General features: G+C 46.6%; 1 protein-coding gene across 1 annotated transcript in view; it reads left to right on the top strand.

Moving 5' to 3' along the window:
• Window positions 1–22,902, top strand: part of LOC130127110 (ankyrin repeat and fibronectin type-III domain-containing protein 1-like) — a 47,777-nt gene that overhangs the window by 8,945 nt on the left and 15,930 nt on the right. The window contains exon 5 of the mRNA XM_056296686.1: window positions 10,675–10,988. Coding sequence (XP_056152661.1) covers window positions 10,675–10,988 — 314 coding nt within the window. The remainder of the gene's footprint in view (window positions 1–10,674; window positions 10,989–22,902) is intronic.

The raw sequence follows: 22,902 nt of genomic DNA, 5'->3' as shown, positions 1-22,902 counted from the left end.
AACAGGCCAGACCATAGTGTCTCAGCCAGACCGAGCTGATGGAAATGAGGACGGGTCAGTTGCAGGGAGCTGATGAGTTGCTCTGTTAGACCGTCGCAACTGTTTGTGTCACGTAACCCTGTAGACGCACACAGTTAGATGGAGACATAGACAACATGTGGCTGTACACACATGTATACATTCTCTCTCTCTTTCTCTCTCTGTTTATATTGCACGAGATGCGGCTGCATCTGTGTGTCACTTAGCTCCACCCGTCTTGAGAATGATAATGAGCTTCCTGTTGAACAGATTAAGTCTCCCCTCTTCGTTTTTACTTCCTATCCAGTCTAATGCTTTTCCTTTTTCATGATCTGTTGTGTTAGGGTCACAAAAACATTTCCCTCATCTTTTGACTGGGTGAAAAATGTACCTAATTTTGGAAGAAAAGAAAAGGACCTCTGCAAAAAAAAAAACAAGACAAGAAAGAACAGGATCAGGCCTCAGAGTTGTGTATGTTATCCCGTATGACCGAGCTAACGCCACAAGAACGAGTTTGTTTTATAAGCTACAGTGGTCGCCTTGCGGCGTCTGTAGTTCCTGAGGAATTGAAACTTCATTCAGTGTTCGCGTCACCTTAAGTCGTTCTGGATGGGAGCATCATTGCAGTGATTCACATGTAAGAGCATGCGCTGTAGCTGGAGTATGTACTTTATGGACACGTAGTGTCATTAAAGATGTGATGCACAATTGTTGTGTGACTTTGTTGTCAGCTGAATGACTTGAGATCATTGTCTTACGTTTGTCATTGGAAGGAGGTTTATAGTGTTGACCAGCCACTGAGCTGAAAATGTGTTATGTTACGTGTTATTTAGATAATATCCCGACTGGATGCTAAACATTGACATCTTAAAATGGATGCTTTTGCGCCGGTTTAACAGATGGCTCGTCTGAGTCATGCTTTTAGCTGACAAACAAACCCCGAAAAGCAAGCCGACACACTGGGAACATTTTGAATTTGTTTTCAAAAGATTTATTTGGGCGGCACAGTGGTTGGCACGGTTGCCTCACAGCAAGAAGGTCTTGGGTTCGAGCCCCGGGGTCGTCCTCTGTGGAGTTTGCATGGTCTCCCCATGTCTGTGTGGGTTTCCTCCGGGTCCCCCGGTTTCCTCCCACAGTCCAAAGACATGCAGGTCAGGTGAATCAGCCGTACTGAATAGTCCCTAGGTGTGTGTGTGTGTGATGTGGGGTGGGTTGGGTTGGGGGGGCTGTGATGTCCTGGCAGCCTGCCCAGACTGTCTCCCTGCCTGCCGCCCAATGGCTGCTGGGCTAGGCTCCAGCATCCCCGTGACCCTGAGAGCAGGATAAGCGGTTTGGATAATGGCTGGATGGATGGATAGGTTAAAGGTGACATGGCACGCAATCCTACTGCCAGTGATACTGCACGGAAAATACAAAGTCATAGGATACGATGGGGAGATGAAGGGAGAATAGTGGTGGGGGGGTGCAGAGAAGTACACATTTTGTTAATTTTCTTGCCAATGAGATTTATAATTCCATTAAAAACGCAAAATCTTTAACATAATGCAATAGCATATATTTATAGAAGGGGTCACACACACACACACACACAAATCTACACTAGATGTCAGTTTGTGACCGAGTGAGAAGGAGCCAGGTTTGCTTCATATCCGCAAAGGTTTCCTCCCCCTGTGCAAAGTCTGGCACATGTCCACTAGAGGGTGCTGTAACCCCAGTTTTGCGTGTTTGGAGCCACCGCAGGAGACGAGGCTGTGGGTTTATGACGAGACGAGAGGCTACTTGCAATGTCTTAACTCCCAGTTTGCAGCGAGGGGCGGTGGTGAAACTGTCGGTGCTTCAGTTCGCTCATGTGTCAGTGTCGTGGAGACAGAATGTACTGTTCCTCCCCGCTTCATCGCAGCTTAGCCGAGTACCGTGAAGCACAAAAGGCACCCGTTTAGCTTTCTGAGTAACGGAGCCGCACTAAGTTTTTAGCGATGAGGAGGAAAATATATCAGCTTTTCATCTGGTGGAACGGGTGCGTCCACGTGTACGTTTCACTGAGCGGCTCATGATAAACGAATTGTGATGGAAAGTGAAATAAATTGTAGATTGTACAGCCTGTAGTCTAACAGATCAGAGCCAACTCACTGCCACAGCACTGTAGTTCAGCTGGTCTCTGATGATGAAGAGGTAGGTGTATATTGAATCAACAAGGCTGATTTTGTGTGTGTGTGTGTGTGTGATAAATGCACCTGCATGATTTCATAAATCCTATGAGAGAAAATTGGTTTGGAGACAGGGTTAGAAATAAAAACACCCAGGCGCCGTTTGCCGTTTGGTCGCCCATATTTTACCTCCCCAGATGATGTGTGTCTGCTAGTCGCTCGGTGCTGCTCCGTCTCTCTGTGCCACAGGTGGCGGTCTGTCTTGTGCAGTAGCTGTTCTGGTCTAATCTATCTGTCTCCCTCCCTCCTCCTCGCTCCTCCTCGCTCCATCCATCCCTCTCTGTCTTTATCTCTCACAGAGAGAGCATACTCTCTCTGTCTCTCTCTCTCTCTTGTGCATTAGCTGCTCTGGTCTAATCTATCTGTCTCCCTCCCTCCCTCCTTCTCCCTCCCCTTTCCTCCATCTATCCCTCTCTGTCTTTCTCTCTCACAGACAGCATGCCCTCTCTCTCTCTCTTTCTCTCTCTCTCTCACTGTCAATATCTCTCTAATGGCATCGGTGAGTTGAGTTTCTTTGACATCCTGACAGTTGTTCGAGCTACTTCTCGTTCGAACACTCCCCCTTTCAGTCTCTCTTGCTGCATTAAAAAAGCGGTCATTTTTCAAGGGCTTGTATCGTACGTGTTTGTGTGTGTGTGTGTGTGTGTGTGTGTGTGTGTGTGTGTGTGTGTGTGATGATTGTAAATCAGTCATTTGGGGAAAATTATTGTTAATTTATTGTGCATTTAATGAGATCCGACATAAAAAAAAAAAGAAATCGAAGGCCTAATGTGATTTTTTTTTTTTTTTTTATTTAAAAAAATTATGTAATGGGTCACAGCTAAAGTTGAGAATACTCACCAGACCCTCGCTTACAAAAAGTGACAACCTAATCTCTGTTTTTAACATCTTCATTGAAGGGTTGGACAAGGACACACAAAAAAAAAACCGATTTGACTTTTTTAACGACTGCGTCTGAGATCAGCAACAGCTAGAAGCACTGCAGGAGAGAGAGAACTGAATTGAATTTTAAAGCAAGTCTTTATTTAACAACATTTTTTTAACAAAAAACAGACTCGAAATCTTTCTGAACATAAACAATACTTGTCAAAGTACAAACACTCAATAAGCATCTTTTAACCATCCCAAAAAACAATCATTCAACAACAACTCAAAAAATGAAAAACAGGTAAGACCCCTTTTATCCAAGCTCTGCAGGAAAAAAACCCAGCTCATCCTTTATGGTCGAACACAGCACCCCTTTATAACACCAGGAGGGAGAGAGAGAGAGAGAGAGAGAGCGAGCGAGAGATATTTCTGTCCCTCCCTGTAACAGCGAGAGCTACCAACATATATGAAAAACTCTATTAGAGTAAATGGGAGCTCTGTTCTACTGTAATGGATTTGTAGAATTGCTTGATTAGCGTCCAGCAGTAGCATCGCCGCATCTTCATTAAGTTTCAGTCCTGCTTCCTGTTTGAGTCGGAACGTGTTCGCCGTCGCACTAGTGTTCATCCTAGCTGGTCAGAAATGTCAGCGGCGGTTTATGGAGGGTCTTGAGCCACGGTGAAGATGCCAGTTAGCATTATGTTACCTGACTCCTCCATGGTCCACATGCATAAAATCAGTATCTGTTAATGGAGAAAAATCCCCGATTTCAACTTTAAGGAAACAAATACAAAAATGATATGGTTTGAATGGGAGAGAGACGGAGACAGGCAGACAAATAGAGAAAGAGAGCGAGACAGAGAGAGGTAGGCCAGTGGTGGTACTGAACCAGTGGTAGTAAAGACTCTTAAACTGGGCTAGAGAAAGACTGACAGAAAGATGGGGATGGAGACGTAATAGTGGCAGGAGTCTGGTTCAACCACCAGCCGCCACACTCCATTAAGAGAGGGTGTGTGTGTGTGTGTGTGTGTGTGTGTGTGTGTGTGTGTGTGTGTGTGTGTGTGTGTGTGTGTGTGTGTGTGTGTGTGTGTGTGAAATTGAGGAAAGAGGAGGCAGAGCTGAGGGAGCGTGGTGGCGGGGAGATGAAAACAGGGATACGGATAACAGGAGCCGATCGCCATGGAGTTTCTCTCAAGTTGGCGGTCCTTTCAATTACCAGTTTCACCCAGTCTGCATCAGCAGCCCTGCCTTCAGCTTGCTCACTTTGTCTGTCTGTCTCTCTCTCTCTCCCTCTCTCTCTCATCTTTGCTGCTGCCTCTTATTTCTGCGTTTCTCTCATTCCTTGATTCTTTTTTTTATCCCACACATTTTTTTTCCTCTTGCTCATTTGCTATCTCTGTCTATGTCTCCCTCTGTCTCTCTTCAATTCAGTTATTATATCAGCAAGACGTATGTGTGACAAACAGTAAGTGATGAATGGGGGGGTAGAATACCCAAGCTTATCAGGCAACAGAAATAAGAGTTCATGTCTTCATCTTTCTGTCTGTCTGTCTAACCCCCCCCCCCCCCCCCAACTGTGACAACTCGTCTGCTGCTGCATGGAACAGTTGCCATGGAAACCGTCTCCGCAGCCAGTTGCCCATGAGAGAGGGTTTTATTTTCTCTATTGTTGTTTAGATCGAGTGCCGAGCGGCACACCGTGTCCCCGTGCTCGGCGTGGATGATAATGGCTTTCCAGGAAAATCAACGTCAAATATGCTCATGCGGTTCAATTTGAGGGAAGCATCAATAGTTGACTCCATCCATAAATCTGCGCGCTGGAGTCAACCCAGAGCAAACCAACACCGCAGAGGCGAGGTGTTCATTTAAAGGAGAGTCAAAGTGCTGTGTTAACGTTGGGGGTGGGGGGTCCGTGGAACGTGCTGCAGTTAATTAATTGCTAAGCGTATGAGAATTTGAAGAACACATGCTACACTAACTGTGTTGTCTGGCGCGCTGAAGGATGGTGCCTGAAAATTGGACCCTAGGGCATGTTTGTGTGTGTCCAGAGATGTATGGCCAGCTATGAGATGTCCATGTTGATTTTTTCTTTTTTTTGTTGGCTCTTTTTATTCATGGGACATTGATAGTATAAGATCACATATCCACTTGTAGAGTCAAACATTCAAGCGTGTTCACATGTAGGATCTGCCCTGTAAATGCGGTTCTCCATACTGCTGGCGGCAGCTCGAGGTTTACTGCCTTGCTCTAAGGTGCCATTGATGGGGGTGTGGGAGGTGGACTGCATTTCTCGTTCGTTCGCATTTCTTATCACTTGGTTTAACATCTGAACCGGCCACCTTGAGTTAAAAGCCTGCTTCTCAAAACTCCTGTCAAGTCTGAGCTACGGCTGCTCTACGTTTGCCAACCGCCGGGCAGGGTTTTTGGTACAGCTGCTTGTCTCTAATGTCTTGATGCATCCTCAGTAATCCAGGTAAGTAAATCGCAGGGAGTTGAACCAGTTCATCCGGACACAACACTTACTGAGAGAGAAACGCTTCATCACTCGTCTACCTGACCTCTTCAGTGACTGCAGGTGTCCCCACCCTTGTAAACAATACAGTGGCATGACGACCGAAACCAACGATTGGTTTCATATGTAAATATGGGTGTGACCATTAACTAGCGTTACAATGGCCATGTGTACTATTCACATAGGATTGGGGAAGAGTTGCAATCACAGCATTGTAAGATGGCGAGAGATGTACTCTTGCCCCCCCCCCCTCGGTTCAGGGATGGTTGTTCCCTCTTCACATAGATGGCCTCTTTGACTCCCGGTTCAAACCAGCGTTCCTCCCGATCAAGGATGTGCACATCCTCATCCCAGGCAGCTGCATAAGCATAAATGAGTGGTGTGAGACGTGTATTTTCCAAACACCACGTCTCAGCTACTTTCAAACCCCAAAACACGCTATACCTGAAATTGGTCCACCCCAAGGATCGCCCCCCCCCCCCAGCACAAATGGAAAAATATAATGTACCCTATTAAGTGCCAGGAGGATTGCCGTGACTCGCACATTGGGGAAACCAAACAGACGCTGGTCAAGAGGATGGCACAACACAGAAAAGCTAACACGTCAGACACAGATGCCGCAGTCTACACCCACCTACAGGCCAGAGGCCACTCTTTCAAGGATGAGGATGTGCATCCTTGATAGGGAGGAACACTGGTTTGAACAGGGAGTCAAAGAGGCCATCTATGTTAAGAGGGAACGACCATCTCTGAATCCGGGGGGGGGGCTAAGGGTACACATGGCCGTTGTAACTCTAGTTAATGGTCACGGCAATTTGCATATGGAACCAATTGTTGGTTTCGGTCGTTATGCAACTGTATTGTACAGTATTGTTGACAAGGGTGGGGACACCGGCAGTCAGTTGAGACGGAAGAGGTCATGTGGACGAGTTACGATAAACCTGGTGTCCAGATAAACTGATCCAACTTTCTGTGGTTGTTTCGCTGGTGGGAAAACAAAGAACAAAGGCTACATTTACTCTGTTTGTGAAACCACATTTACAGAATGTGTTGACTTTTTTTTTATATAGGTACACATTCAGATGTAGTTACAAGTCTTTTCTATTCCTTTAAAGCAATATTAGGAGAACAGCGGGTGGACAGGATATGCTGCACGTTGAAATCATTGCATAGTTAGTTTAGTTTAGTTTTTTGTGGAGACTATAACATGAGCCATAACAGAGCCGTTGTCATTGCATCAATATTTAACCAGCATGCAGGATCTGATGTGGGAATCTCTTGCATTATTTAGGTTGAAACCTGGCTTGGGTTGGAGAGGAAATGGTTCTTGATGACAGTCGGTTATCAAGTGGGCACCACCCATCGCAGATGTCGTTTGAATTGGGCCCTTTATACCCCTGTATGTCCCTAGAAAATTGAAGGAGGGCTTCCGGGTAGCGTAGCGGTCTGTTCCCTTGCCTATCAACACGGGGCTCGCCGGTTCAAATCCCCGTGTTACCTCCGGCTTGGTCGGGCGTCCCTACAGATACAATTGGCCGTGTCTACGGGTGGGAAGCCAGATGTGGGTATGTGTCCTGGTCGCTGCACTAGTGCCTTCTCTGGTCAGTCGGGGTGCCCCCCAACAGGTGAAAAGAAGCGGCCGGTGACTCCACATGTATGGGAGGAGGCATGTGGTAGTCTGCAGCCCTCCCCGGATCGGCAGAGGGGGTGGAGCAGCGACCGGGACGGCACGGAAGAGTGGGGTAATTGGCCGGGTACAATTGGGAAGAAAAAAGGGGAAAAAAAACAAATTGAAGGAGAGCCCCTTCTGGCAACCATTCTCAGCGCTGATCAGCTGTGTACTCACATACACAGGTTTGAACTCTGTGGCGCTGCCGTGTCAGTGAATGTGGCTGTGCATGGTCCTTCAGGGTAGCGCCGGATTCGTGCTTGCAGACTGACGTGACGCATAGTTGACATTTCCTTCTTCTTGCACACTGAGCTCGCGGTGCGTAGGCAGTGTGTCCTATTTACAGAACGTCGGAAATATGGAAACGGAAACACCGAAATCTTAGCCCCTGTTTTGGTTTTGTTCTGTATTGTGTGGAGAAACCTGTCTGTGCAGATGGTTTTACATTTTCTTCTTTTTTTTTTTACCGAGGTGGTCTTGAAGGTGTTGAGAAGGGAGCATTTTTTTTTTGTTGCCTGGAGTGGGGAAAAAGTTCAAATGCTTCAACTCTTGTGGAAAAATGTGTGAAAAATATTTCACGCTGGATTTCATTAGTCTCACAGCAACAGACTGGCCCCGTGGCCAGTGTTTCCCCGGGCTTTCGTTCAGCAGCACTGTCTAAAAAAAGAAGGCGCACATGGCGGCTAAAAATCCAGACGTGGGTCCGCCGGTTGGACACGCTGTGCCGTCAGTGGAAGAGGTCAACTTGGTTTTTACTTGGCGCGTGTTGGATTGCGGCTTCGTGCTTGGTCCATCCGTAAAGAGACGTGTCTGAAAGGAAGGTTGACTTTCTTTTGAGGTGTCGGAGGTCATGAAGAGCGGAACAGGAAGCGTTGGCTCTACAGTGGGACATTCAAGAAAACACCTGGTGGCGCTGGTGTGGGCTCGATGTGGAGGAGACGCACAACTGGGACGTGTGCAGTGACCACCTCTCTGTCGTCCCTGTGGCGTCCTGCGCATAGTTAATTAGAGAGGCCTGGTGGAGAGCGTGCCCCGTGTAGTCAGCCTGCCTTCAGCCTGCCTTCAGCAGAACCTGATACACCTCTGACTCACACACACACACACACACACACACACACACACACACACACACACACACACAACCTAATACACCTCTGAGTCTCACACACATACACACACACACACACGCACAACCTAATACACTCCCGAGTCTCTCGCTCTCTCTCTCTCTCACACACACACACACACACACACACACACACACGCTGGTAGAGCTCACTTTCAGAATGAACCTGATACACCAGACTACAGGGGCCATCACACACACACACACACACACACACACACACACACATAAACACTCTAACACAGAGGCAGCTGCACGCATAGAAGGGCACATAATTTCAACACAAAGCCCGAGATTCTGTTTTCATGAGAGGAAAAGAGGGAATGGAGGGGCTTATACTGTGTGTGTGTGTGTGTGTGTGTGTGTGTTTGTGTGTGTGTGTGTGTTTGTGTGTGTGTGGTTGGTGTTTGAACTGCAATAGCCACAAGGGGATATGGATCAATCATGGTGAAACTAGTTTTAAATTCAGTAATTCGAGTCCCCCAGTGGGAGTGCTTCCCCACCTACGGTGCCATCTCTTCAGCCCCACACCTTTCATCCCCAGCTCTCTTCCTCAGCCCTCTTCCTCAGCCCTCTTCGTCAGGTCTCTTCCTCAGCTCCCTGCCCTTGCTGCCTGCTTACTGCGCTCCACCTTTTCAAAAATTTTACTCCCATCTGTGTGACCGGCGTACATGCCTGCTTGTCTGTGGGTATGTGCACAGCTGTATAGCATTGTGTTGTTGTGTTTGAGTCCTTGTGTACGTATGCACATTTCTGTTGTGGGTATTTATCAAGTGTGCATCTCTTTGTTATGTATCTGTCCATCATGAGTCTTTCTTATGTGTTGGCATGTGTAGGTGTGTGCAGGATTAAATCTCTAAGCCAGCGTGTGTTTGTGTGCAATTAGATAATGTATGTTTGTGTACAATTAGGTAAGTGTGTACCTACACTACCGTTCAAAAGTTTGGGATCACCCAAACAATTTTGTGTTTTCCATGAAAAGTCACACTTATTCACCACCATATGTTGTGAAATGAATAGAAAATAGAGTCAAGACATTGACAAGGTTAGAAATAATGATTTGTATTTGAAATAAGATTTTTTTTACATCAAACTTTGCTTTCGTCAAAGAATCCTCCATTTGCAGCAATTACAGCATTGCAGACCTTTGGCATTCTAGCTGTTAATTTGTTGAGGTAATCTGGAGAAATTGCACCCCACGCTTCCAGAAGCAGCTCCCACAAGTTGGATTGGTTGGATGGGCACTTCTTTGAGCAGATTGAGTTTCTGGAGCATCACATTTGTGGGGTCAATTAAACGCTCAAAATGGCCAGAAAAAGAGAACTTTCATCTGAAACTCGACAGTCTATTCTTGTTCTTAGAAATGAAGGCTATTCCATGCGAGAAATTGCTAAGAAATTGAAGATTTCCTACACCGGTGTGTACTACTCCCTTCAGAGGACAGCACAAACAGGCTCTAACCAGAGTAGAAAAAGAAGTGGGAGGCCGCGTTGCACAACTGAGCAAGAAGATAAGTACATTAGAGTCTCTAGTTTGAGAAACAGACGCCTCACAGGTCCCCAACTGGCATCTTCATTAAATAGTACCTGTTAGAGCCTGTTTGTGCTGTCCTCTGAAGGGAGTAGTACACACCGGTGTAGGAAATCTTCAATTTCTTAGCAATTTCTCGCATGGAATAGCCTTCATTTCTAAGAACAAGAATAGACTGTCGAGTTTCAGATGAAAGTTCTCTTTTTCTGGCCATTTTGAGCGTTTAATTGACCCCACAAATGTGATGCTCCAGAAACTCAATCTGCTCAAAGAAGTGCCCATCCAACCAATCCAACTTGTGGGAGCTGCTTCTGGAAGCGTGGGGTGCAATTTCTCCAGATTACCTCAACAAATTAACAGCTAGAATGCCAAAGGTCTGCAATGCTGTAATTGCTGCAAATGGAGGATTCTTTGACGAAAGCAAAGTTTGATGTAAAAAAAATCTTATTTCAAATACAAATCATTATTTCTAACCTTGTCAATGTCTTGACTCTATTTTCTATTCATTTCACAACATATGGTGGTGAATAAGTGTGACTTTTCATGGAAAACACGAAATTGTTTGGGTGATCCCAAACTTTTGAACGGTAGTGTATCTAACTGCATGTATGGGTATACACACCTCTCTCTTGTATAGAAGTGTGTGTGCACGCGTGTGTGTGTGTTTGCGTGCATATGTGTGTGGGTCTTCATTGTTATCTGTGGGGTGTAGGGTGACAGCAGGTGTGTTTGGTTTCTTGTCCAGGCTCCGTGCAGCGCGACTTCGGGGCCGGTGAGCCATCTCCCGTGTCGGGGGGGAGCAAGGGAGCGGCTGGAGGGGTAAGAGGAGGAAGGGGAGTGACGGAACGAGAAGCAAGGAGTTTTCCCAACACGAACGGAGAGGGGACGGCGGCGGCGGGCACGACGTCGGGGGTGCGCGTGTGGGCCAGCGACCACGCCGCCTTGAGGAAGACGGTGTCCATCGACGACCGCTGGCTCCAGCCGACGTCCGGGGAGCAGCGGCAGCCCAGACTGCTGAGCCGGCTGGAGCGAGGCAAAAAGAAACTCAGGATCATCCATGTGAGTGGAAAACAGTCGGGTTTGTGTGTGTGTGTGTGTGTGTGTGTGTGTGTGTGTGTGTGGGTGCGTGCACACTCACATTTTAGATTTATATTTATTTGTTTATAATGATTTGTTGACACTCATTCCCTTAAGTGACTTTGAGTGAAAAGGAGGAGTTTAAGTGCCTTGCTCAAGGGCATATGGCGGTTAGTGGGATGATACTGCAGGGAATCAACCCCTATAGTCTCTTCAGCTGCTAGGTTTACCTGTGTGTGTGTGTGTGTGTGTGTGTGTCTGTGTGTGTGTGTGTGTGTCCGCCAGTTCAGAGGGCATTAGAATTAATTATCTGGGCTCGAAGGTAAATGTGTGTTTTCTATCGTAGGTTGCCATTTCTGTATTTGCATGTTATTTTAAATATAAGAGAGCGCTCCCTGCTGACCTGCAGGAGTAAACAACCCTTCAACCAAACACGGTTGCATAATGAGTGCTGCCTTTTTTTGTGTGTCCTGCTCTCGGCTTTCTGGCTGCCTTGTGGTTTATAGTCCTCTATAGCTTTGAGGGTTTTAACTCTCGGAGCTAACCTTGACTATGTAAACCTCTTATGCTCCTTTGGAATTGGCGTCAAACACGTAAGAGTAGGCAAACAAGTACACACACACACACAAACACACACACAGCATAGAGTGAGTCAGGGTTGAGGCTATTGCGTCCGTTCAGATAAATTGTGTATGCTAAAATTAAAGACTCCTGCAAAGCCGTGGAGATTTTTAAAGTTTGTTCTGCCGCGACCCTAAAGGGCGTACGTTGAGTAGTTTACATCAGTCTGCGTCACATTTGTTTGCACACAGCACTGAGCCCCTGGAGGGACTTTAGTCAAGGAGAGAGCGAGACAGAGAGAGAAAATCTTTATATGTCTCTATCGAATAAGAAAATTGCGGGAAAATAAACAAACGGGTCATGGTGGCATCGGCGTGGAGACAAAGGGGCAGCTTCCAGCAAATGGCAGCACAGGACAGGGTCAACACACTGGATAGGGTCAACACACTGGACAGGGTCAACACACTGGACAGGGTCAACACACAGGACAGGGTCAACACACTGGACAGGGTCAACACACAGGACAGGGTCAACACACTGGACAGGGTCAACACACAGGACAGGGTCAACACAGGCTCTCACACATGCTGCAAGGGGTTGTAAATCATACACAGTGTTACGATACATGTGGTGAAGTACAGATTCTTTATTGGAGGACATTCTTATCATGGCATGCACGTAACCGCTGGTGTAATTTCACTGCGTTTACGAGAGAAGTTGTGTGGAATTCAGTTTACACGCGTCGGTGCTGGCTGAGAAACTGCAGTGTTTTGTATCACTACTTATCACAGTCATTTGCTTTCACTCTAATGTGTAATAATGAGGAGCGAATCGTCTGTAGTCGCAATTATTCCATCCATCCTACACAACAATACCGTGATATGTTGTGTCTTTACATGGCTGGACTCTCCCCGACAGCTGCAATTCACAGTCCAGGCTGCCTGAAAGGAAGTCACGAAGGAAAGGTTTTTGCTTTTTTTTTATGTAAGTGGTGTGATGTGCACAGGGTATCTATTGTGTGTTCCCACAGGTGCTAGCTAGAAGCTCAAGTGCAGGTATAGAGAGGTGTGCAATGGTGTATTTCATGCAGGTCCTAGTTACCGCTGGCTGTGGTAAGTTGTGTTGAGTCTGCCGAGAGTGTGTAGAGGCGGTGGAGGAAGTTGAGCAATGTACATCTTTCACTGGTCTACGACTCATCGTCCACCTACGTCAGGCAGCAGAGTCATCCAGACCTTTCCAAACTGATAAACTCCAAGGTGGGGCAGGAAGCCGTCTGTCATAGAGAGGGGTGGGATTGTAGACCGCAACCCCACAGCCTCCTCAAGTCTCCCTCCACCGATTGATCAACTTCTGAGCATCTTTATAATTTTGACTCAAAGAGGCAAGCAAATACGGATGCACTCAGTTTTTCCTCGAAGCTGTTCATGGTTAGCGGTGAGTGATCAATATGGCGGTAGAAGCAGTTGTGTGAAGAATGAGATACTTTGGGTGTCCAGGTGGTGGGGCGGTCTATTCCGTTGCCTACCAACATGGGGATCGCTGGTTCGAATCCTCATGTTGCCTCCGGCTTGGTCAGGCGTCCCTACAGACACAATTGGTCGTGTCTGCGGGTGGGAAGCCGGATGTGGGTATGGCTCCTGGTCGCTGCACTAGCGCCTCCTCTGGTCGGTTGGGGTGCTTGTTCAGGGGGGAGGGGGAACTGGGGGGAATAGCGTGATCCTCCCACACGCTACATTCCCCTTTCCCCTGGTGAAACACCTCACTGTCAGGTGAAAAGAAGCGGCTGGCGACTCCACATGTATCGGAGGAGGCATGTGGTAGTCTGCAGCCCTCCCCGGATCGGCGGGGGGGGGGGGGTGCAGCAGAGATAGGGACGGCTCAGAAGAGTGGGGTAATTGGCAAAGTACAATTGGGGAGAATGCGGTACTTGAAACCCCATCCATTTCACAAATTTGCTCTCCTGGACAATCACTGTGGATAGAGGGCCTTGTTTTGTTTTGTTTTTTATCAGATATTATGGATAGCATCGTAGCATAGAAGAAGCATAGAAGAAGAGATTGTAGCATACAGCGGCTCTTGTTGGTTAGCTGTCTTTAGCATTGTGGGCAAACCTCAACCCAAACATCACACATCATGTCATCATTCAGAGTTTTGCCCATTTATTGTATTTGCACTTCATCTTTTTTGATCCGTTTTTTATTTTTTAGCAAAGTCATTCCACTTCTTCTCCCAATTCCTCACCTTCTCACCCGAGAGCAGTCTCGCCTTTTCTTTCCCCCACCGTGTCGCCGGCCACCTTTTTACGGCAAACCTCTGCATGATGAAACATAAGAACCTGTGTCTTCTCCTCCTACACCGATTAGCAGAACAAATGAGTTGTCAGTGTGGGCTTCATGACTTCACTTCTTCATCTGTCAGGGCACGAATTGCGCCAGCCTGGCTGGGTTGGCAGTAACGGCAACTTGCAATGATCTCAGTTTTGTTTTCCCTGCCTCTGTGTTGAATCATGATACCGGGCCTCTCATCTCTGCTTCAGAAGCCGGTTGATATAGTGCTCCTGTTCGCCCCGCTTTAAAAACGTTTTCTGGGAAGCTATTTCTGATAGCGGTCTGACCAATTGTCGGCCGCCTTCCTCCGAGGCCTAGCGCTCGCTGTGAGTCACGGCTGGAGTTCTGTGGCCGGTGACTCAGGGAGGAGGTTGATTAGAGTCTCGTTACCGCGCCATCAGCCGCTGCTTTCCTTGATTTAGACCCGGCAGATCTCACTCGATTTGTCACATCCTGAACAATTAATGGAAAGACTTCAGCTACCAAAATACAGTGAACCCATCCAAACAGTTAGTTGTACGCGGTAAGATAAAAAAGGAAGTTTAAGCTTGAAGCTGATAAGCGGGATTAATTGGTTGTTTTGATACTCAGGAAGTAGATTCAAGACATCTTTAAAAACATATCAGTCCTTCACTGCTGCACAGCCTTGGTTTATTTTCCAAACGTGTGGTTTTGCTGTTGTCTAGAAACGGCATGTGAGAAACATTAACAACTAGAAGAGCGCGCTCAGTAGAGAGCAGATCTCTGCCAGGCGTACATATCTCCGCGTCTCCGTACACGCACATGCGGGCAGAAAAAACAGTGTTTTTCCTGCCATTAGAAGACTTTTGCACCGCACCCAAGTCGATTGAATAGGAATTATGGAAAAAAAAGTTGTTAATATGCAGTGCTCAAGCTAAAAAAATCGACCCAATAAAAACGTTTTGCCTGTCAGTCCTGCGATGGTCTGGCGGCCTGTCCAGGGTGTCTCCCCGCCTGCCGCCCAATGACTGCTGGGATAGGCTCCGGCATCCCCGCGACCCTGAGAGCAGGATAAGCGGTTTGGATAATGGATGGATGGATGCTTGTCAATCTGTGGATGTGCAGCCTCCTTGGCGGACCCTCGCACGAAAGTGACCAAGTCTGACATGAAATGACAGAGATCAGGCGACCATCATTTCAAAGCCCTTATTAAAAGACTTCAGATGTGTTTAACAGTTGTGGTTTTCATGACATAAAATGAATGAAGGCGAAAGGCTGTTCTGCAGATTGACTTTCATTCATAAAACAACTAAGAAAACATAGCTCAGCCATGGGAAGTGTTTTATTGTAGCTACTCAGATGATTTCCAGCTGTGGCTGATTAGTCCTACTCTTGAAATTGTATTTTCATAGTGGCGTTTTAACTATGACACTTCTGTGGCATGGGGGGGCCTGGGCAGCATGGTGGCGCAGTGGTTAGTGCGGTCGCCTCACAGCAAGAAGGTCCTGGGTTCGAGCCCCAGGGTAGTCCAACCTTGGGGGTCATCCTGGGTCATCCTCTGTATGGAGTTTGCGTGTTCTCCCCGTGTCTGCGTGGGTTTCCTCCGGGTGCTCCGGTTTCCTTCCACAGTCCAAAGACGTGTAGGTCAGGTGAATCGGCCGTACTAAATTGTCCCTAGGTGTGATGTGTGTCGGCCCTGTGATGGACTGGCGGCCTGTCCAGGGTGTCTCCCCGCCTGCCGCCCAATGACTGCTGGGATAGGCTCCAGCATCCCGCCATCCGAATTCGGATAAGTAGCTTGGATGGACACTTCCACGTGGTGGCTAAGTGAATGAGGCAAATTATTTTTGGCTCATCCAGTGTTCCTCCAGTTCTCCTGTGCTGAGATCAGCAGTGAGTGAGCTGCGAAATACGATCAACTTCTCGTTTACTTTCAAGACTCATACCCAAATACGTAATGTTTTGGTTCTGACACTGTCGCTGCCCAATCTGACTCGACCGTAGATGTGAGTCATGCACTGTTGACTAAGATTGGTCGGGGATGGAAAGCAGCATTGGTTGGAGGAGTGGCGATAGCGAGAAGAAACGTTTTTTGAAGGTTTTTAATCGCAGCATATAGTCATAACTTTGCACAAAAAACTTGAGGCTGACAGGTCCAGTAGTTTGTGAAATTAGCCACACACACACACACACACACACACACACACACACACACACTAAATGCGACCAAATGCATAATCTCCTCCAGGCTACTGCCTGGCAGAGATAAAAAAAATGATATAGGAGTAGATATATAAAAGTTATAAATGGATCAAGGATGGCAAATTGAGATGCACCCCATGGCCTTGGGGCCCTGAAAGAGATGACATTATAGCTGAGCTCTCTGGGTAATTGATTTCCAGGCAACAGTGAAGCCCAAGTGAAAGCTTCGTGACAGAACTATGCCAGTGTTTTGTCTCTCACCGCCCTGTCGCTCAGGTCGACAGTGGAAAATCCTCTCACCTCCGGGGTATTTGCCTTTGGTGTCGTAAAACAGAGGAAGAGTTTGCCTTTTTGTTTTCGTGGAAAATTTTACTGTGCGAGAGGACACAACAGGTGGTGGGCTGGTGGCGCTGGAAAGCGTGAAGGCAGCGTTGGAGGGGCTTCTTGCATTATGTAGGATGGGTGCTCCTCTCCGGCGGTGAGAGTCGTTTCATTAAAGAGCTCAGTTTCTGAGCTGAACTGTCGATGTGATGAACAATGTATTGCGTCAGAATAGAAATCGCAGTATACACGTGCGCAATAGCCACATTGCAGAGGATGTAATGAAAGGCAAATTGGGTCCCATCAGTCCCGTCGGGCTAAAACTCTTAACGTTTGATAGAAAATTAAATCTAGCATGGTCTGCTTTTTAATGACTGCGGTTGAACAAAAAATATTCTAGCGCATCTTCTTCGTCTTCTGTTGGCTTATCCCGTGTTTCTCAGGGGTCACCGCAGCGGATTTTACAGTTTCCATCAGTACCGTGTGAGGGCAGAGCACCAATGGTGGCTGTTGTTAACCCAGACCTTGACCGATCCCGTATGGAGCCTCGACCGATCTAGTATGGTCTTGTATGCAATCTGCATACTGATTTGGCAAATGTTGTACGTTGGATGCCCTTCCTGACACAACCACTAACCCTATGGATGGGGGCACAGGTAAAGTGCAGGATGCCATCCCAGTATTCATGGATTTGCGCCCATGCCTGTCACATCCGGCAAATAATATAAAACCTCATTCACACTTGTGGCAATTTTACACGTTGAGCCCAAGCGCGAATCCTAGCATGAGTCGATATGCTGCAAAAGTCGTATTGGTAGTTTGTCGACTCGAATCCAAGTAATGGTTACGGGAACGTTTTTGAATGACGACGGTTTGAACAAAAGTTGCAAGATTGCCACTTAATGCAAGAGGCGAGTGAGCCAACCACAAGGAATGTGTCTGTGACTTGTGCACGGCAGGCATTTATATGAAGCGAGGGATTTATTTTTAAACCAGCAAAAGTAAGCATGTTTACAAATTTCTGGAAAAAAAGAATAAGAGAAATACTTTAGTCTGCAAAAAGGATGAATAACTGGCCACGGAGGATGAACTGACTGAGGATAATGGAGGATGAATCAATAGGCAGCTGTGTGGTGTAGGTATATGGAAAATCAACAGTGCAGAATGGTTAATAAAAGACGTCTTGACGCATGCTCAATAATCCAGGTAAGAAAATCAAAGGTAGTTGAATCAGGTATTCCCACCCTTATAAACAATACAGTGGCATAGCGACCAAAACCAACGGTCGGTATCATATGCAAATTGCCGTGATCATTAACTGGAGTTACAATGGCCATGTGTACTGTTCACAGAAGGTTGGGGTACACATGGCAATTGAAACTTTAGTTAATGGGCACACCTGAATTTGATCATGAAACTGGTCATTGGTTTCAGTCGTTATGCAGCTGTAGTGTTTATAAGGGGTGGGTATACCTGCAGTTTAGACTGAAGAGGTCACTTAGTTGACTAGCTTGGTCTAGTCAGAAAGGCACGAACTGATGAAGCCTCTTGGATGAGAGGCGAAACGTCTTCATGGATATATACCAAGTCCAGTTGCACTTGATTCAATTCTTTTGGGTCACTTAGTTGAGTGATGAAATGTATCTGTCAATAAGCGCTGTATCCAGATGAACTGATACAACCCTGTTTGGTTTTCTTACCTGGATTATTGAGCATGCGTCAAGGGAAAACGGAGTTTTTCAGAAACACTGATGTTTTGATTGATTCAAGAGGCCTTGACCCACCCAAAAGAAAGTACTTCAGTGTTTTCTATTAGTTTGTCATTTCTATGTGGATGGCCAGCGTATTGACTGAAAGCACTAGTGTGGATGGAAAACTTGAGCTGTGTCTGCTACTTGAAAATGATCAAATATAGGGTTGAATCGGTTCATCTGGATACAACGGTATCCGTTGGATACAAAGTTTTACGTTGTATCCAGATGAACTGATTCAACCTTCTTTGTTGTATCCAGATGAACTGATTCAACCATCTTTGAGTTTCTTACCTGGATTATTGATTATGCATCACGATACTTGAAAATGGCATTTACCCTTTTCCCTGGATTATTATGAATGTGGTCTTACGACGCACACTACCACAACAAATAATCTAATGGAAATGCATACAACACATGTAAGCTAGACCTGCACCGTACACACATCTATCACTCTGTGTAGACGTCTTCTTCATGCAGCGACAGCCCTCGTAAATGTTCGTCTTCTTTTGTTTATCCTGATTCAGTCTTTCCTCAGAACCTTCGGGATTTTTTTTTCTTCTTTTGCTCCGCAGTGGAACCAAATTGATACTCCGCAACGCAAAACTCAGGTGCCTCAAACCTGTCAGAGGTGGTAGACATTTCCTTATGAGAGCAAAACATATTTTTCTCCAAGCAATTTTATTGGAAGCAGGGCCAGAGCTTGGCAGCGGTGCATTACGCATGCTTTAAATTGTGGCTACAGCTGTACAAGTACATTTGTGCATTTTTTTGCTTTTCAAAACAAGCGCCCTCCATACATATTCAACAACAGGCACTTCTTTGGACAGACTGCCATGTATGGAACGGATTCTCTTTGGGTGAGGTGTTGATGTTTTCCTTGGAGGAGTAAAAAAGGTTGTTTGCCCCCCTGAAGACCAAAAGGGGGCAAGCTTGCCTTCTCCCAAGTCTCCAAACGCTGAAGTGTGTGCACCCCCAGCCCCTGTCCGCCTCTCCTCTGGGGGAATCTGCGCCTTTTTGGAGACAAGACCAAAGATTTTGCTCTGTTCTGCATCTCTCTTTTAACCGTTTGATAGGCAAATAATGGTGGACAATATCCCCAGCTCTAAAAGTAGCTAAATTAAATGAACAGCACTTACGGCGATAGTTTGAGGCTACAGAGGTTTCATTATGACTGTGTGTATGTGTGTATATATGCGTGTGTGTGTGTGTATGTGTGTGTGTGTGTGTGTGTGTGTGTGTGCGCAGATGATTTGCTGCAGCTCTTTTCAAGTGGCTGAAGAGGTGGTTGTCAAGTGCTGTGTTTGTCTTTATGATGAACGTTGCAGCCACCGTTATCCATTGTGCCCAGTCAACAGGCCCATTTCCCTATGATTAGCCATTGCACTGCCCTCTTGTTGCTGTCGTGCAGGCTCAAAACACAAACATGCACGCTCTTCAGAATGATTTCATAATTATCAGGGCTGCTCAATAGTGATAAACAAAAATCTCAATACGTTCACTGAATATGACATTTAATGGAGTTTCTTAGTCCCATCCAGAGACCAAACATGCCCCCCCCCTTTTTTCCCCCTTGTATAACTTCGCCATTGGTGGTCTCTCTCTCTCCGCCCTGTGGGATTCTTTAGTGGCATTATGAAATGCATTTGCTAGGAATACAGCGTTTTTTCTTGTTAATGTCTTATAATTTTAAGTGCTTAAAAATTGCTTACAAGCCACGTGTCGGTGCCAGCCAGGATTGGCTTAATTCAAATAAGTGACCCCCCTGCAAATCTGTACCTTAAATTGTTAATCAGGGACTTTCATCATCTAAACTAAATTATAGTTCCAGACATTGCTTTAAGAGGCTGTGTGCAGAATTCCCTCCTCATAATCAAAACTCAAATTTCTGCCCTACTAGCCATAGATAAGTAGAGCAATTACGTAAAACAGTTTGGAAACGCTCACCAGAAATGATTGAGATTAGCTTCAGAAATGGGAGCTGAAATTTATTAGTGTGGTCGGGATGCGTGCTCATGACAGGATCGGGCAACGGGGGAATGAAAAGATGGCTTTTAAGCGCTGCACTGCGAATGTGTATGGAGCCCCCTGTCATTTGTACCTTGTGCAACAGAAACCAATGAGAGAGCATGTTCCAGGACTAAGTTCTGTATGTTATCTGTTTACTCACACATCTAGACGCCGCCATTGAGAGAGAGCGAGACACACACACACACACACACACACACACACACACACACACACACTGGTGTATTAAGCCGCCCAATTCCCACAGGGCTAATCATATCAGGGCACAAGTCAAGCAAGTCTTTCTGAACATCCATTAAGCTGCTCCACTACACCAAATCCTCCATGAATTACCCCAGCATGAAATATTAGCTCCATAAATTCAGACTGCCATTTTATTAAGTCTAATCCCCCTAAAACAACACGGTGCAGAACGGATGACGGGGTGCCCCCCCCCACCCCCCACCATCCTCAACTCGCCAGTGTGTGTCCATACAAGATAAGAGGTATGCATAAACAAACAGCGAAGGGTGCGCGCGCGCGCACACACACACACACACACACACACACACCACTCTAGATGGAGACATACAGTACATACTGACATATACATGCACCTAATGATACATAATGAAAGGGCATGACTCACTTATGGTAAACTGGTTCTTGCAGTGCCCCATGCTGTACTATATGTATGCATCTATGCTTGTGTCTGTTCATGTGTACACACCTCACCTCAGAGTGAGCCAGCAAGTGTGTGTGTGTGTGTGTGTGTGTGTGTGTGTGTGTGTATGGTGTGAGAGAGAGAGAGAGAAAGAGAGATTGTCATTATGTAGATCCATCTAGCCCAGGCTCAACTAGCATGTAGCCGTGAATACAGACGGCCAGTCAGAAAATTGTCCGGCTAGCCAGCCTGACAGGTGTTTGTCCAACTAGTCTGCACTAGATCCCCTAATCAGCCAGACAGTCTATTTAGTGAACAGGCAGCAAGCCAATCACTCAGTGAGTAAGTCAGACAAGTCAGTAAGTCACTCACTCAGTCAGCCACCTATTTATGGATCCAGTCAGTCTGTCATTCACCTAGTTAGTCTGTCATCCACCCAGCCAGCCAACCAGCCAGCCAGCCACTGAACATGTTGAGGTGCCAGAGCCAGGAGCTGCTGCCAGGAGGGACAGCTCGACCTCCCCTGTCTTCAGGCTCCTCGCTGGGCTATGAATGCTAGCATTGCTGGCCTAATTAGCCCAGCGAGAGGCCCCAACAACCCTGCTACAGTTCAACCACTGACAAATATCAAAATAAAGCCTTGTTCAAATTAGCAAGGTGAAGTGAGAAGTGGGGAGGGGGTCAGAGGGACGCAGCGAGGGAACGCCGGAGACTCAGCTGTCTGAGGTCAGGCTTGATCGGTGGCGGTATGAGAGGGAGAGTGTGTGTGTGTGTGTGTGTGTGTGCAAGGCAGAGTGTGTGAGCGACCGAGGTTATATTAGTTCAAATTAGTGGTAAAGTGGTAAACTTTGCCAGTTTGATTGCGAAAGAGAGAGACATGCAGACTTTTAGGCTACATTAGCAACATTTACACCGCCTGGTACAAATGAACTAATTCCGTTTTTGTTTTTTTTTGCTGACATGTGGCACAGTTTTGGTATGTATTTTCACCATGTACCCAGCAGCATGCAGAGTTAGATATTCTCAGATCCAATTTTGACCCCATTCATATCTGGGAATAAACCGGATAAGAATCTGATATCTGCCAATGTGACTCTCACGTAACCACACGGATCGTGTTTTTCCGGTCACCGACTTGTGTTTCATTCAAAACGCGACACTCGTCACGTTCTCGCTGCGTTTTGAGTGACACGGTGTACACGTGCGGTTGTTTACTTCCGCATCGGTGACCAAACTCTCTTGTAGGGCCTCCACATGTGGTTTCTTTCAAGTGCAAACCAAAGATTTATGGTGTAAGCGCAGGAATCGGATAGGGGTCACTTTTAGAAGTGGATGTAAACAGACGGTCCAAAAAAAGAAAAATCAGAACTGAGCATCGAGACCTGCGGTGTGAACGTAGCCTTAGATGCTGTACTGGAAGTGAGTCTGGCATGCATGGGGATGGGGTTGCCTGGATCACAGACACACACCGACCTCACTGTCACTGAGTTATCAGATAGCGGCGGCCAAATAGCCTCTAAAATTCATCATGCACACAAAATTTGTGTCTGCAGAGATGCTCTCTGGAGCTGTCGGTGGTCAACTTAACCCCGTGCATGGTAGGAACTTATTTTTATGAGTCAGACGCAGCGACATGCACTCTTCTCTATTTTGTGTGTGTGTGTTTTCACATGCAAACAGCGTTGTGGGTGTGTCTGTGCCTGTAACTGCACTGCCGTGTGAGTCTACGCTGGGAAATTACCGCCAGCTGTTGCTAAATTTTATCTGTGGCCGGTAAGGCAGTCTATTCTGTCAGCCACTTTGCCAGCCATTATTTACAGGCCCTGGCATGCCCCGAAAATCCTCTTGGCTGCCGTCGTGGTCAAAATGCCCGGTGAACACTTTGAATTTACCATAATACGAGTGATGTGGACCGAAAAAATAAATAAATTCTGCTCTGCCGCGTGAGAGAGAGAGAGAGAGAGAGAGAGAGAGAGAGAGAGAGAGAGAGAGAGAGAGAGAGAGAGAGAGAGAGAGAGAGAGAGAGAGAGAGAGAGAGAGAGAGAGAGAGAGAGAGAGAGAGAGAGAGAGAGAGAGAGAGAGAGAGAGAGAGAGAGAGA

This window comes from Lampris incognitus, chromosome 17 (genome assembly GCF_029633865.1).
Source record: "Lampris incognitus isolate fLamInc1 chromosome 17, fLamInc1.hap2, whole genome shotgun sequence".
NCBI lineage: Eukaryota > Metazoa > Chordata > Actinopteri > Lampriformes > Lampridae > Lampris > Lampris incognitus.
This window is presented reverse-complemented; position numbering and strand designations above follow the sequence as displayed.